The sequence below is a fragment of the Pantherophis guttatus genome, chromosome 11 (assembly GCF_059756535.1).
Source record: "Pantherophis guttatus breed Tessera chromosome 11, ASM5975653v1, whole genome shotgun sequence".
In the NCBI taxonomy this organism is placed as follows: Eukaryota; Metazoa; Chordata; class Lepidosauria; order Squamata; family Colubridae; genus Pantherophis; species Pantherophis guttatus.
In genome coordinates this window covers 21995104-22007981 of record NC_142073.1, presented here as the reverse complement: position 1 = coordinate 22007981, position 12878 = coordinate 21995104, and the positions used below count along the sequence as shown (strand labels likewise).

Sequence of the window (12878 nt, the reverse complement as noted above, 5' to 3'; positions counted from 1 at the left end):
GTCATGTGACTGGGTGGGCATGGCTTGGTGGTCATGTGGCTTGGTGGATGTGGCTTGGTGGTCATGTGACCGGGAAACCCAACTATCACACTTTACACAAAATATAAAAATACAAAAATAACACAAAAGCTACACAACTGACTCGCACGCAGTGCAAAAGCAGCTGGACTTCACACAAAATGGCCCCTGCAACAAGCAGGAGCCTCACAGAGCCACAGAGAGCTCAAAAACAAACTATCACACTTTACACAAAAAGTGGCAATAGGTAGAAAAAAGTGCTTTAAATTTTTTTAAAAAAAAAGTTCTGACAATTGCTTGACACAGCTGATTGTCGGAGCTGATTGTCGGAACCTTTTTTTTTTTTTTAGCATTTTTAAGCATTTTTTTACTACCTATTGCCTGAACTGGTAGTAAAAAAATACTTTTAAAAAAGTAAAAACGAGCAGCTGTGCTGCACGATCGTAGGAACTTTTTTGGTACTTTTTAAAGCATTTTTTTTACTACCGGTTCGGGCGAACCATCCTGAACCGGTAGCATTTCACCCCTGGGGTCAACCTATTTTCCAAACCACTTGAAGGCAGGACAAGAAACAATGGATGGAAAACTAATCAAGGAGAGAAGCAACCTAGAACTAAGGAGACATTTTCCGACTGTGAGAAGAATCAAAGAGGTGAACAACTTGCCTCCAGAAGTTGTGAATGCTCCCAACACTGGAAGTTTATAAGAAGAGATTGGACAGCCAGTTGTTATATAGATTTTCCTGCTTGAGCAGTGGGTTGGATCAGAAGACCTCCAATGTAACCCTGTTATTCTATGTACTATGTTCTCAGCCCTTATTTGAAGCTCCTAATGCAAGCCTAGATTTGCAAAATGGAGCAAAAAAAAAAAAAACGGTTTCCTAATCCCATTTCAGTTAGACAGATGGTATAGAGAGCACCCTTGTCCAAATAGCATTTTATTTCTGAAGCTTCCTGGCCTATGCAGTGGGATTTAGGCTTTATGCTTTCTGCAGAAGGATTGACTTTATCCATTTCTCTTTTGAAAGCCAGCTCTGCACCGCGATTCATTTTTTTTGTGTGCTTTTGTTGTACGATGTGGGGAAGCGGCTGCAGCTGCTGAAAATTAGGCACCTTGAGCTTTTATCGGCGGCAAACAGCCGAAGTTCGCCCTGGCTGAGCGCCGCTGTGCACCGGTTCCTGTCGCTTCTTCCATCCTGCATTCTGTTCAAACCGATATATGGCATTTTAATTAAGCCCTGGGAGGCTAATTAATAATCTGTCTCTGGAGGTTATTTATAGGAGACTCCTGTAAGACATGTCAGTTTGTGGTTAGGAATATGCCGGTGGTGACATCCCATTCAGGTTTTATTTATTTCTTTTAAAAAATAAAAGCCTACGGCACTTGGTTTTAGTTTTTTCTGGTTGGAATTGGTGGCAGCAAAGAATCCGAGTTTATTAGAGAGAGCGGACTCCTTCAGAAGGAGGGAATGGTGGCGTTGAAATTACAGATAGTTATATAGAATAACAGAGTTAGAAGGGACCTTGGAGGTCTTCTAGTCCAACCCCCTGCTTAGGCAGGAAACCCTATACCATTTCAGTCGGGAAAGCCAGATTTTTTTTTCAGCTGCACGAATCACTTAATATCTGCAGTGATTCCCTATGCGCGGAAGGCGCGTGGCCGAGCAAAGAGAGTGTGCACAGGCACGCGCATACATTTTCTGTGTGTGGCGAACCGGTGGTAAAATTATATGAAACCCACCTCTGAAGTGGATGGTGAAATATGGAGGGAGGAAAAAGAAGAAAGGAAAGAATGAACAGAGAGAGGGAAAGGAGAAGAAGGAAGGAAGGAAGGAAGGAAGGAAGGAAAGGAAAGGAAAGGAAAGGAAAGGAAAGGAAAGGAAAGGAGGAGAAAGGAAAGGAAAGGAGGAGAAAGGGGAGGAGGAAGGAAGGAAGGAAGGAAGGAAGGAAAGGAAAGGAAAGGAAAGGAAAGGAAAGGAAAGGAGGAGGGAGGGAGAAAGGAGAGGAGGAAGGAAGGAAGGAAGGAAGGAAGGAAGGAAGGAAGGAAAGGAAAGAGGAAAGAAGAGGAAAGGAGAGGAGGGAGGGAGAAAGGGGAGGAGGAAGGAAGGAAGGAAGGAAGGAAGGAAGGAAGGAAGGAAGGAAGGAAGGAAGGGGACAGAGAAATATGGAGGAAGGGAGGGAGGAAAAAGAAAGGAAAGAATGAACCGAGAGAAGGAAAGGAGAAGGAGGAAGGAAGGAAGGAAGGAAGGAAGGAAGGAAGGAAGGAAGGAAGGAAGGAAGGAAGGAAGGAAGGGTGGGAGAAACATGGAGGGAAGGACGGAGAACAGCTCGTGGTTGGAAAAGAACAACACTAAGTTTCTTGCCTCAAGCAGGGTGAAAACATCACACAATTCTGTGCCTTAACATTTTCTCCCCCCCTCCCCACCTTCTAAGATGAGAGGCAGTGATTTACTACTCATGTTTTTGCTAATAAGGTGGAAGGCGGAGCTGCTGGCTTTTCGTGGTCAGCCATCAGACCCCCCCCCCTTACCACCACCCCCCCAGGAGAGGATGCTTGATGCTTGATCTTTCAGAAGTTATGATGGCTCAACCTTGAAGCAATCTTTGAAACGATCTCCCGCTTTTATTTCTAGGTTGTTAGAGAGGAAACTTGCTCATCATTATTTTTTTCCGCCCTTTCATTATCCCGGATAAATTTGGCTATTTTCTTGGCATCTTCATCGTCTGCAGGATCCCAAGCAATTACATCCGGTGGATCATGAACTACAGCCCATACCCATAGCCCTTCCTTACGCAGAAGTAGGCTGCACTTCATAGACCAGGAAACGTAATTCGTTCCATCTAACCGCGTTATCAGAGATATGCTGGTTGACTGTTCTTGTGCCATCTTCACTTGGACAATAAACCACAAAAACAGCTGTCTGAATATGGCACTGTGTATTCACACTAACTCTCAGTATCCTGGGCCTATAACCAGTGTTAAGGAATAACACCTTGAGTAGCAAGGGGCGTGCACATGAATGCGGTTGAGAGTAGTTATGAATAAGCACAGTCACCACACAGATACACTGAGTCGTGTTTAGAGTTTACATTCAGGAAAAATAAAGCACAGTCCAATAAACAAAGTCTTCATACCAGTCGTAGCAATCATCCACCATAAGCAGTTCTTCTGGAGTTGCAAACAGTAATACAGCAAGTCAGATAGAGATATCAGAGAGCAAGACCAACAAAGAGAACAAGCCATGTTTCTAGCTCCCTTTTAAGGACATTGGCAACAAAGCTAACCAATCAGGACACAGTAGGATGCAATACAGCAGTCTTAAAGCTATACCAGTGGTAGGCAAACTTGGCTCTTTCACACCCTGTGGACTTCAACTCCCAGAATTCCTAAGACAGCTTGGCTGTCTTAGGAATTCTGGGAGTTGAAGTCCACAGGGTGTGAAAGAGCCAAGTTTGCCTACCACTGAGCTATACAATACAATTGCAATATACTGCAAACATACATTGATGGTTTATATATTGCCAACCCAACAAGTTAGGTAATAGTCTTATTCCTAACAGCATTCAGCTTGTGAAACGGGTTAAGGCTTTAAGCCAGAGGTCTTCCAACTTGGCAGCTTTAAGACTTGTGGATTTTTCTCTTCCCGGTCTCCAGATTACTTTGCTGACCACATGGGAGATTATGAAGATGTGTTGGCGTCCTTGGAAACGCTCAATCTCTCCATTCTGAAGGCCATGGGCTACACAAAACGGGTGAGTTGTCAATTGTGAGTTACCCACAATTTATCCGACGCCCTGGAAATGACCAACTTGTATTATCCAACAACCTTTTTTAGAACAGGAACACAAAACGGCATTAACACTCAACGTGCAATTAATCATAATGGTGCACCAACACAATCAAAAGAGGTAGTTCTCCGATTAAAAGCTCTCGGTAAACATTAGCCCCTTACAAATTACCACAATTAAGCTGGATGGAGTTTTTGCTTGCAATTCTAGGTTGTTAGAGAGGAAACTGCGTTGAACTTGCTGATCGTTATTTTTTTCCCCCCTGAAATGCATTCAGCTTGTGAAACGGGTTAAGGCTTTAAGCCAGAGGTCTTACAACTTGGCAGCTTTAAGACTTGTGGACTTCAACTCTCAGCCAGCTATGCTTAAAGCACAAGTCTTAAAGCTGCCAAGTTGGAAGCTTTAAGCTTTAGCAAAGTTGCATTTTTCTCTCCCATTTGACATGCAAACAACCTTTAAAAAAAGAGTTAGAATTTGCCTTGGCATCTTGAAGTGGGATTTCTGTTAAAAGGATGAAAATGTCAAACAGAAAGTGGGTTAATTTTCTGCAATCCTGTCTGGTTTTTTTCTCTGCGTTGATCTGTCCCAAATAAGAAAAATTTTACTGAGCGAGGGGAAAAAAACAAGAATGTAGTAAAGGAAGTAAAATACCGTATATTTGATATATAATGAAATAGGAGATGTGTAAATTTGTATATAGATTAAGGAATATATTACTGATTCACTTGAATTTGACACAAATGTTAGAAACCAGCAATGTCCATTGTTTTACTTTTAAAACGAATAAAATATTTTTTTAAAAAAAGAATGTAGTAAAGTCCAGACTAACACACAAAGCAGATTTTATTCTGATATCCCAGAATGCAGGTGGGTTTAGAATTAAACTCTAAAATTTAGAAAAAAAGATAGATTTTTATAGGGAAGCTTGCTGTAAGATGGGAAATGGTAACAAGGATTTAAAACAGGAGTGTCAAACTCGATTTCGTTGAGGAGGGCTTGATCTTGTTCTGTCCCCGTCTCACACACGCACACAAACAGTCAGCCAGGAGTTAATAAAACCAGCAGTCAGGAATTCCTTTGAGATAACAGAATTGGCAGCAACCCAGTAGCTGCCTGCCAAAAACTTTACTCACAAAGGGAGGTTTTTCTCCTCCGTCCGATAAACCAAAATAAGTCCACAAAGCCAAAGAATTGTCAAGTTCAGTCGATAATAAATCCAAGGAGGGCATATAACAAAGTTCCAGAAACGCAGTATGACTTGCTAGCTTTTCAGTTTTGTCCATCACAAGGCCTGAATGGCCACCACACCCCCTTTTATACCGTGTGGGGTGTGGTCCAGTGACTCAGCTTAATCTCTGGCACGCCTCCTTCTCTGCTGCGCGCGCTTGTCTTTCCGACGCTGTCGGGGATCCAGCCAAGACTTATCTCCGTCACCGTCTAACTGCGGCTGCTCAGAAGTGCCTGGCTCCTGGCCTATCTCTTGGCCTTCAGAGGACACCTGAGGCATTGCCAGAGAGGAGGATCCTGGAGAGGGAGGCCTTGCCAACGCCTCTCCTTCACTTTCGGAGTCTTCTCCCTCTGATAAGACGGGCTCGGGGGTCGGAGTCACAACAGATCTCGAGAGGGGGACAGGGGGGGGCGTGGCTGGGGTAGGTGTGGCCATCTCAACATCACTCATGTCGGGGGCTCTTCTGGTAACCCGGGCGGGGCTGGGGGGATTCATCGTCTCTAGAGGAGGAAGGCAAGTCCAGGGAAAGCGCCAAACCCTTGTCCTCTGCTGGTGGCCAAGTGCTAAAGCAGGACTTCCCTTCCTTCCTTCCTTCCTTCCTTCCTTCCTTCCTTCCTTCCTTCCTTCCTTCCTTCTCTCCCTCCCTCCTGCCTTCCTTCCTTTTCTTTCTTTTTCCTTCCCTCTTCATTCTCCTTTCTTCTTCCTTCCCCCTTTTCCTTCTTTTTCCTTCCTCACTCTCTTCCCACCTTCCCACCTTTTTCTTTGACTTTCCTCTTTCCCTTTCTCCTTTCCTGTCCCTTCTTGCAGGCTCAAATGCAAAAGGGGAAACATTTCTCCTTTTGCTTTGTTTTGTTTTGCTTTTAGTTTGTTTTGCTAGCCCTCTGCCAGTGAAAACGGGGGCCACCGCGGCGGGCCAGTCCTTCGCTGGTTCCAGGGCGGCCTCATGGCCCAGATCTAAGCACCCCGCTGGCTGGATCTGGCCTGCTGGCCTTGAGATCAGTGGTGAAATCCAATTTTTTTTTATTACCAGTTCTGTGGGTGTGGCTTGGTGGGCATAGCAGGGGAAGGATACTGCAAAATCTCCATTCCCTCCCCACTCCAGGGGGAAGGATACTGTTACAAGGGTTATGTCTGCAGTCTTGGCAGGATTAGTTTGAGATGTATTCCTTGACTCTCGAGGAGCTGCCTTCAGCTGCGTCTGTGAGGTATTTCCAGTTCCTGTCATATGTAGATATATACCTGTAAGGGTTTTTTATTGATGATTAAACCTACTTGAAACATGGTGTCAGAAGCCTGAATCCATGTCTTCCGGATACATTTGAAGCATACTCCCGAAAGCTAAGCAGTGGAAGTATGGCAGCTGCTAACAGTATACCTCTGCCTGAGTCTATGAGGATGAGTGGAGATTGCGGTAGCAATTGGAATGAGTTCAGGGCAGAGTTCGAAGATTATGCCTTAGCTACAGGCTTGGAAGAGAAGTCGGCAGCAGTTCAAGCTACCACATTAAGGAGATTGATGGGCAGTGAATGCCTCCATATCTACAAATACAACTATCCCATAATAAAACATTAAAAAAACATTGCAAAAGTGTTCGAATTGTAAAAAAGAACTATATCAACACTTTGTACAACTTGAGTCAGATACTGCAGAATCTCCATTCCCACCCCACTCCAAGGGAAAGATACTGCAAAATCCCCACTCCCCACCCCTGGGGGAAGGATATTGCAAAATCTCCATTCCCACCTCACTCTGGGGCCAGCCAGAGGTGGCATTTGCCAGTTCTCCAAACTACTCAAAATTTCCGCTACCGGTTCTCCAGAACCTGCTGGATTTCACCCCTGCCCTTGATTTAAAAAGTAATGTCTCTGTTTTGGACACTGTTCTGAGCATAAAAAGTTTCTCGCATGCAAAACGAGTTGATAACAAAGCCAAATTATATTCTTTGGCTATTCATTTCTGAAAAAAATAGTTTCCAGTTATGCAGAACAGCTGTTCTTAAACTTTGAGCAATGCATTGCTTTTTCTCTTTTCTCCTTGAAGAAATACATTTACAAAGGGAAATGTGGAATTATTATTTTTTGATACAGCTCTGGGTTTTGTTTTTTTCCCCCTCACTCTCTCTCTCCTTCACTAAACTGATCTACTAGAAAGAAATTCTCTCTTTTAAATTGTCTCCTTTTACTTTTAATTCCGATGCGATATTCCCAAAATGGCCTATTAGTTTTGCTTTATTAAAATCTTGGCTACACTCTTGTTTTATTTGTGAAGTGCTTGTGCAACCGTTTTTAATTGGTGTTTATCCTTTGTACCCCGAAAAGACCGCCGATCGTTTGTTTCTTTTAAGGAGGCATGTGGCAATTATTTTCTGTAGTGGGAAGCTCATAAACGAGCCTCGGTAATTAGCGCTAAAGGATATAAGCTAAACAAAGGGTAGCACTCTAATTACTTTCTTATTTAGCCAAATGGGAGGCTGCAGATTTGCAGTTGGAAGGGAAAATCAAAACTGATGGAAGCGATAAAAAAAAAAAAAGCCACTTATTTACTTTGTAAAGAGGCTTCATTTCAGAAATGATTTTTTTTCTCCCCTGCTAATAATTTAATGCCAAAGTCAGTACGCTTGAGGTGTGGGTGTGTGACGAATAAATAAAATCGGAGGCATGAAATAAGAAAGCATTGCTAAACCTGATTTATACATATATCCAGGGGTGGGCTTCAAAAATTTTTAGCAAGGGGTTCTCTGCCTGGTTGCTGGGTAGGCGTGGCCATGGTGGGCGTGGCCTAGTCGGCCTCCTGTACCATGGCAGGAGGGGGGTGCTTTTGCCCTCCCCAGGCTCCGGAGGCTGTCCTCAAGCCTCCAGGAGGGTGAAAATAGCCTCCCCAGGCTGTTGGCTTGGTGGGGAGCTAATGTGACTGAGTGGGTGTGGCCAACTTTTTTTTTTAACCTTTAAAACCATTTTTTCTACAACCTCTTCAGCTGAAGAGGTTGTAGAAAAAAATGCTTTTGAAAGTCTCTGACGATCCCAGCTGAGTTGCCTGAGCATCAGAGGCTTTTAAAAGCATTTTTTCCTGCATGATGGTTTTAAAAGTTAAAAAAAAAAAGTTGGCCACGCCCACTCAGTCACTTTAGCCCCCCACTAAGCCATGGCCACGGAACCGGTAGTAACAAATTTTACATTTCACCACTGCTCTATCTATCTATCTATCTATCTATCTATCTATCATCCATCCATCCATCCATCCATCCATCTATCTATCTATCTATCTATCTATAGAGAGAGGGAGGAAGGAAGGGAGGAAGGGAGGGAAAGAGAGACCATTCAGAATACATAGTGGAAAAAAGAGTCTTGAGAATTCACCAGGTTGATACTATATGGAACAAAATTGTGACTGAACCTAGATGTTCTGCTTCGGATACCACGAAGCCCCCTCCCAGAAGGTAACAAGGAAAACTGGTCATGGAGAGGATGTGTAGCGTCTGAGACAATCCTGTGGGCCTTGCTCAAGCATCGCTTATATGCCATGTCTTGGAGAGGAGGGAGTGAACTCCCAATAATCTTTTCTGCCGTCCTCACCACTCTCTGCACAGCCTTCCTGTCTCCTTCCAGTAATGCCTCCAAATCACATAGTAATATAATATGACAGGATGCTTTCAATCGTTCCCCCTATAGAAAGTGGTAAGGACGTGGGAAAGAAGATATCTTTTATTCTTTCAAGCTTTCAGGCTTGTGCTGGAGCCCATCCTCAGGGAACTTCTCTCTCTCTCTCCAGAATATGTGCATTGGGCTGTTCTACACATTGTGTTTAAGTAGTTCCTGGTTATGTGTAGCTTTTAGTTGCGGATTAGGGTGTTCATTAATAGTTGATTTAATTAGCACTGTTAACATCCTAATCCACAACTAAAAGCTACAAACAACCAAGAATGATATAAATATGTATATTTGATGTGCATATTCTGGAGAGAAAGAAATTCCCTGAGGATGGACTAAAGCACAAGCCCGAAAGCTTGGAAGAATAAATTGTTGGTCCCCATGACCTCCTCAGATTGGATCAGTGATGGTATTCAACCGGTTCTGTCCGGTTTGGGCAAACCGGTATTGGTGGCTGTGGAAGGCTCCGCCCATCTGCCCGGACATCATCACGTCCCATTTCTCCACATTTTTGACACTCTGAAGGCCCTGCACTCACATTTGTGAACCGGTAGCGAAGGTAAGTGAATACCATCCCTGGATTGGATCAGGGGTGGGTTCTACTTTACTACCGGTTTGCAACAGGAGCACGCGCATGCACTTCTGCGCATGTGGAGATCGCCAAATATGACGTATGGGCGGGTGGGTGGACCCTCCTGCCGCTTTTACTACCGGTTCTCAAGAACCGGACTGAACAAAGAGCCTTGGTAGTACAGTGGTCTAAGGCACCCTGTTATTAAGCTGGTTATTAAGACCAGCTGCCTGCAATTACTGCAGGGTTCGAATCTCGCCAAGGCTCAAGGTTGACTCAGCCTTCCATCCTTTCTAAGGTAAATTGAGGACCCAGTTTGTGGGGGCAATAAGCTGACTTTGTATAAATATACAAAAGGATGAAGGCTATTGCTGAGCACATTGTAAGCCGCCCTGAGTCTCCGGAGAAGGGCGGCATATAAATCAAATTAAAAAAAAAAAAAACCTGGAACAACCCACCACTGGATTTGATCCTGAAACATTATCCTAAGTCATGTATATTTACTTTCATTCCTCAACATTTCTCCCTGTTGCCTCTGCAACATCTGGAATGTCCCCATCCCTGGAATGTAAGAACATACCTTGCTAAAGATCTAGCTTCATATTTGCAGCTTTTCTCCTGGAATGATGTCAGCAATAAAATCATCTCCAAGTTGAATTCGCCTTAGTTACTCTTTTATGCATTCTCTCTCCCCCTTCCCCCCTGCAGATCTGCTGAGCAAGCTCTAAAATAACTCCTTTTCACACCCAACATCTTTTACGAAGCAGGGTTTTTATTTTATTTTATTTTTTACACATGGGCTCGTTTTGAGAACGCCACGTGTTGGCCGTTAAAACTGGTGTAACCCTCGCTGCAGCACCCGTTCTGCCATTTAGCTGTGGCAAATGTGCTGCGGAGAGGAACAGGAGAAACTGAGGCAAAGGATTACTGGCTGGGTGGATATTTCCTGTAAATGATGCCATCCATCTGGTAAAACTCTCAAGGTTCGTTTTTCTCACCGTGTCCGTGTATACTTCTGAACTCGACTGGCTTGTTTCCCTGTGTTATATAATACAGGCGGGCGTATACATAATTTTGTATTTATTAATTTACTTATTTAGTCATGTTTATGTATTGTATGGAGGGACACGGTGGCTCAGTGGCTAAGACGCTGAGCTTGTTGTTCAGAAAGGTCGGCAGTTCGGCGGTTCAAATCCCTAGTGCCGCGTAACAGCGTGAGCTCCCGTTCCTTGTCCCAGCTTCTGCCAACCTAGCAGTTTGAAAGGACGTAAAAAATGCAAGTAGAAAAATAGGGACCACGTTTGGTGGGAAGGTAACAGTGTTCCGTGCGCCTTTGGCGTTGAGTCATGCCGGCCACATGACCACGGAGACGTCTTCGGACAGTGCTGGCTCTAAGGCTTTGAAACGGAGATGAGCACCGCCCCCTAGAGTCGGGAACGATTAGGACATATGTGTGAGGGGAACCTTTACCTTTACCTTTATGTATTGTATATTAGTGATGGTGACCAATTAAGAGCTCTATGCAACTGTAGAAAGTTAGCACCCACCCCTCTCCCAGAAGAATGAAATGTTTTAGGAAATATTAAAAAGGCAGAATATTATATTTCCCCTAAAAGAGAAATAGAAATCTTAAGGGAGACAGAAACTCAGAGCTTCAGCCCACTGCCCCCAGCAGATATTTGGTGCCCATTGAGAAGGACTGGGCCAGCCTATCTACAAGACAAAAGACCTCCAGCCTCAGGGTGATGGGATTAGCCCTCACTCAAGATCCAAACTAGGGCAAAGCCATTAAGACACAATGGAATTGCCCAACATCCTTTCAGAATACAAGCCTCTTCATTGCATCTCCCAGCAAGCTTCAACCAAGCTTGACTCAGAAAACCTACAAGGTTAGCTATGATGCCTACAGCAACCAATAGAATACATGCTCTTGCCACAGGAACAGGAAGCTCAAGGGCAAAGCCCAAGAGAGGGTATAAATAACCCTCTCTCTCCACTCCATGTGGTCAGCTGCACCAGAGAACTATGTGCTTGATGGTTCTGCTCAGGGATGAAATGCTCCAAAGTCTGCTATCACTTCGCTTTGCTACTAATTCGCTGAGCGTGTGCATGTGTAATGCACGCCAAATGCATGCTTCATGCACAGGCGCACCACAGGCGCTACCACACAGCGCCGAAAAAGAAGGATTAAGAAGCTTTTTCTAAGGTAAGTAAAACAGTGAAGGGGGGGAACAGCTGTGCCGCACGATTTAGATTCTCTAGAAAGCAGGACTTCCTGCATTTCACTCCTTGGTTCTGCTTCATTAAACCATCTTTCCAATCCTCCTCCATGTTTCCAGTGTCTGGAAGGCCCATTTTTCTCTCTTACCTGGGTCTAGACCCTCTCTAGGAGTCTGGGGAGGGCAAAAACAGTCTTCCCCCCGCCCCTCCAGAGGTCCTCTGGAGGCCAGAAACGGCCCGTTTCCCAACTTCCGGTTGAACAGGACGTGACGTTTTTTGCTGTCCCCAGCCTCCAGAGACTCATAAGCGAGGCTCTGGACCCAGGTGAGAGAGAAAAACGGGCCTTCTTCACCACCCCCCGAGGTCCTCTGGAGGCAGGAAACAGCCTGTTTCCCTACTTCTGGTAGGCCCAGAAGGTCCGAAAATCAGCTGGCTGGCACGCGCATGCACGCCAGAGCTGAGCTCACGTGTCCACTGATATGGCTATGCGTGCCACCTGTCCTAGGTGTCCTAGGTTTGCCATCACAGGACTAGACAATAATTTGTCTAAAATAGTATAGCATCTCATGCTTGAGCAGGGGTTTGGACTAGAAGACCTCCAAGGGCCTTGGTAGTACAGGGGTTTAAGGCACCCTGTTATTAAGCTTATTAAGACCAGCTGCCTGCAATTACTGCAGGGTTCGAATCTCGCCAAGGCTCAAGGTTGACTCAGCCTTCCATCCTTTCTAAGGTAGGTGAAATGAGGACCCAGTTTGTGGGGGCAATAAGCTGACTTTGTATAAAATATACAAAAGTATGAAGGCTATTGCTTAATGCACTGTAAGCCGCCCTGAGTCTCCGGAGAAGGGCGGCATATAAATCAAATAAAAAAAAAAAAAAAAGGTCCCTTCCAACTCTGTTATTCTGTATTCTATTCTGCATCCTGCCCATGGGACCACAAGTAATCCTTGCCTTATGACCAAAATTGAGTCCAAAATTTCTCCTGCTAAGTGAGACAGTTGTTAACTGAGTTTTGCCACATTTCTCGACCTTTCTTGATACACTTGTTAAGTGAATCACTGCAGTTGTTAAATTAGTAATGCTTCTTTGGATCTGACATGACCACATTTTGCTCTGTGGAGCTTTCTCCTAAAATCTAGAGAGTCACCTTTGCAGGTCAATGCTCCATCTTAAGCAATCCATCCCAGCAGGGAAAGTCATAAATATTATATTTCTTTCACTTTTCAGTCAAGGAAGTGCCAATGGTGTTTATGTTACTAAGTAAACCCATTTTTTAAAAATCTGTAAAAATACTGCCATCAGTCAGCAAAGAATTAGGGCAGCTGAGAAGTTATATAACCTCTCTTAGAAGTTTGGTCCAGAAAACGGATATCCCGCAGAGAATGTCTCCAGAGAAGGGCGGCATA

At 44.4% G+C, this 12878-nt stretch overlaps 1 protein-coding gene across 1 annotated transcript in view; it reads left to right on the top strand.

The window, feature by feature from the left end:
- NECAB2 (N-terminal EF-hand calcium binding protein 2) overlaps positions 1-12878 on the top strand; it is a 217849-nt gene that overhangs the window by 102491 nt on the left and 102480 nt on the right. Inside the window, exon 5 of the mRNA XM_087877001.1 lies at positions 3673-3770. Coding sequence (XP_087733127.1) covers positions 3673-3770 — 98 coding nt within the window. The remainder of the gene's footprint in view (positions 1-3672; positions 3771-12878) is intronic.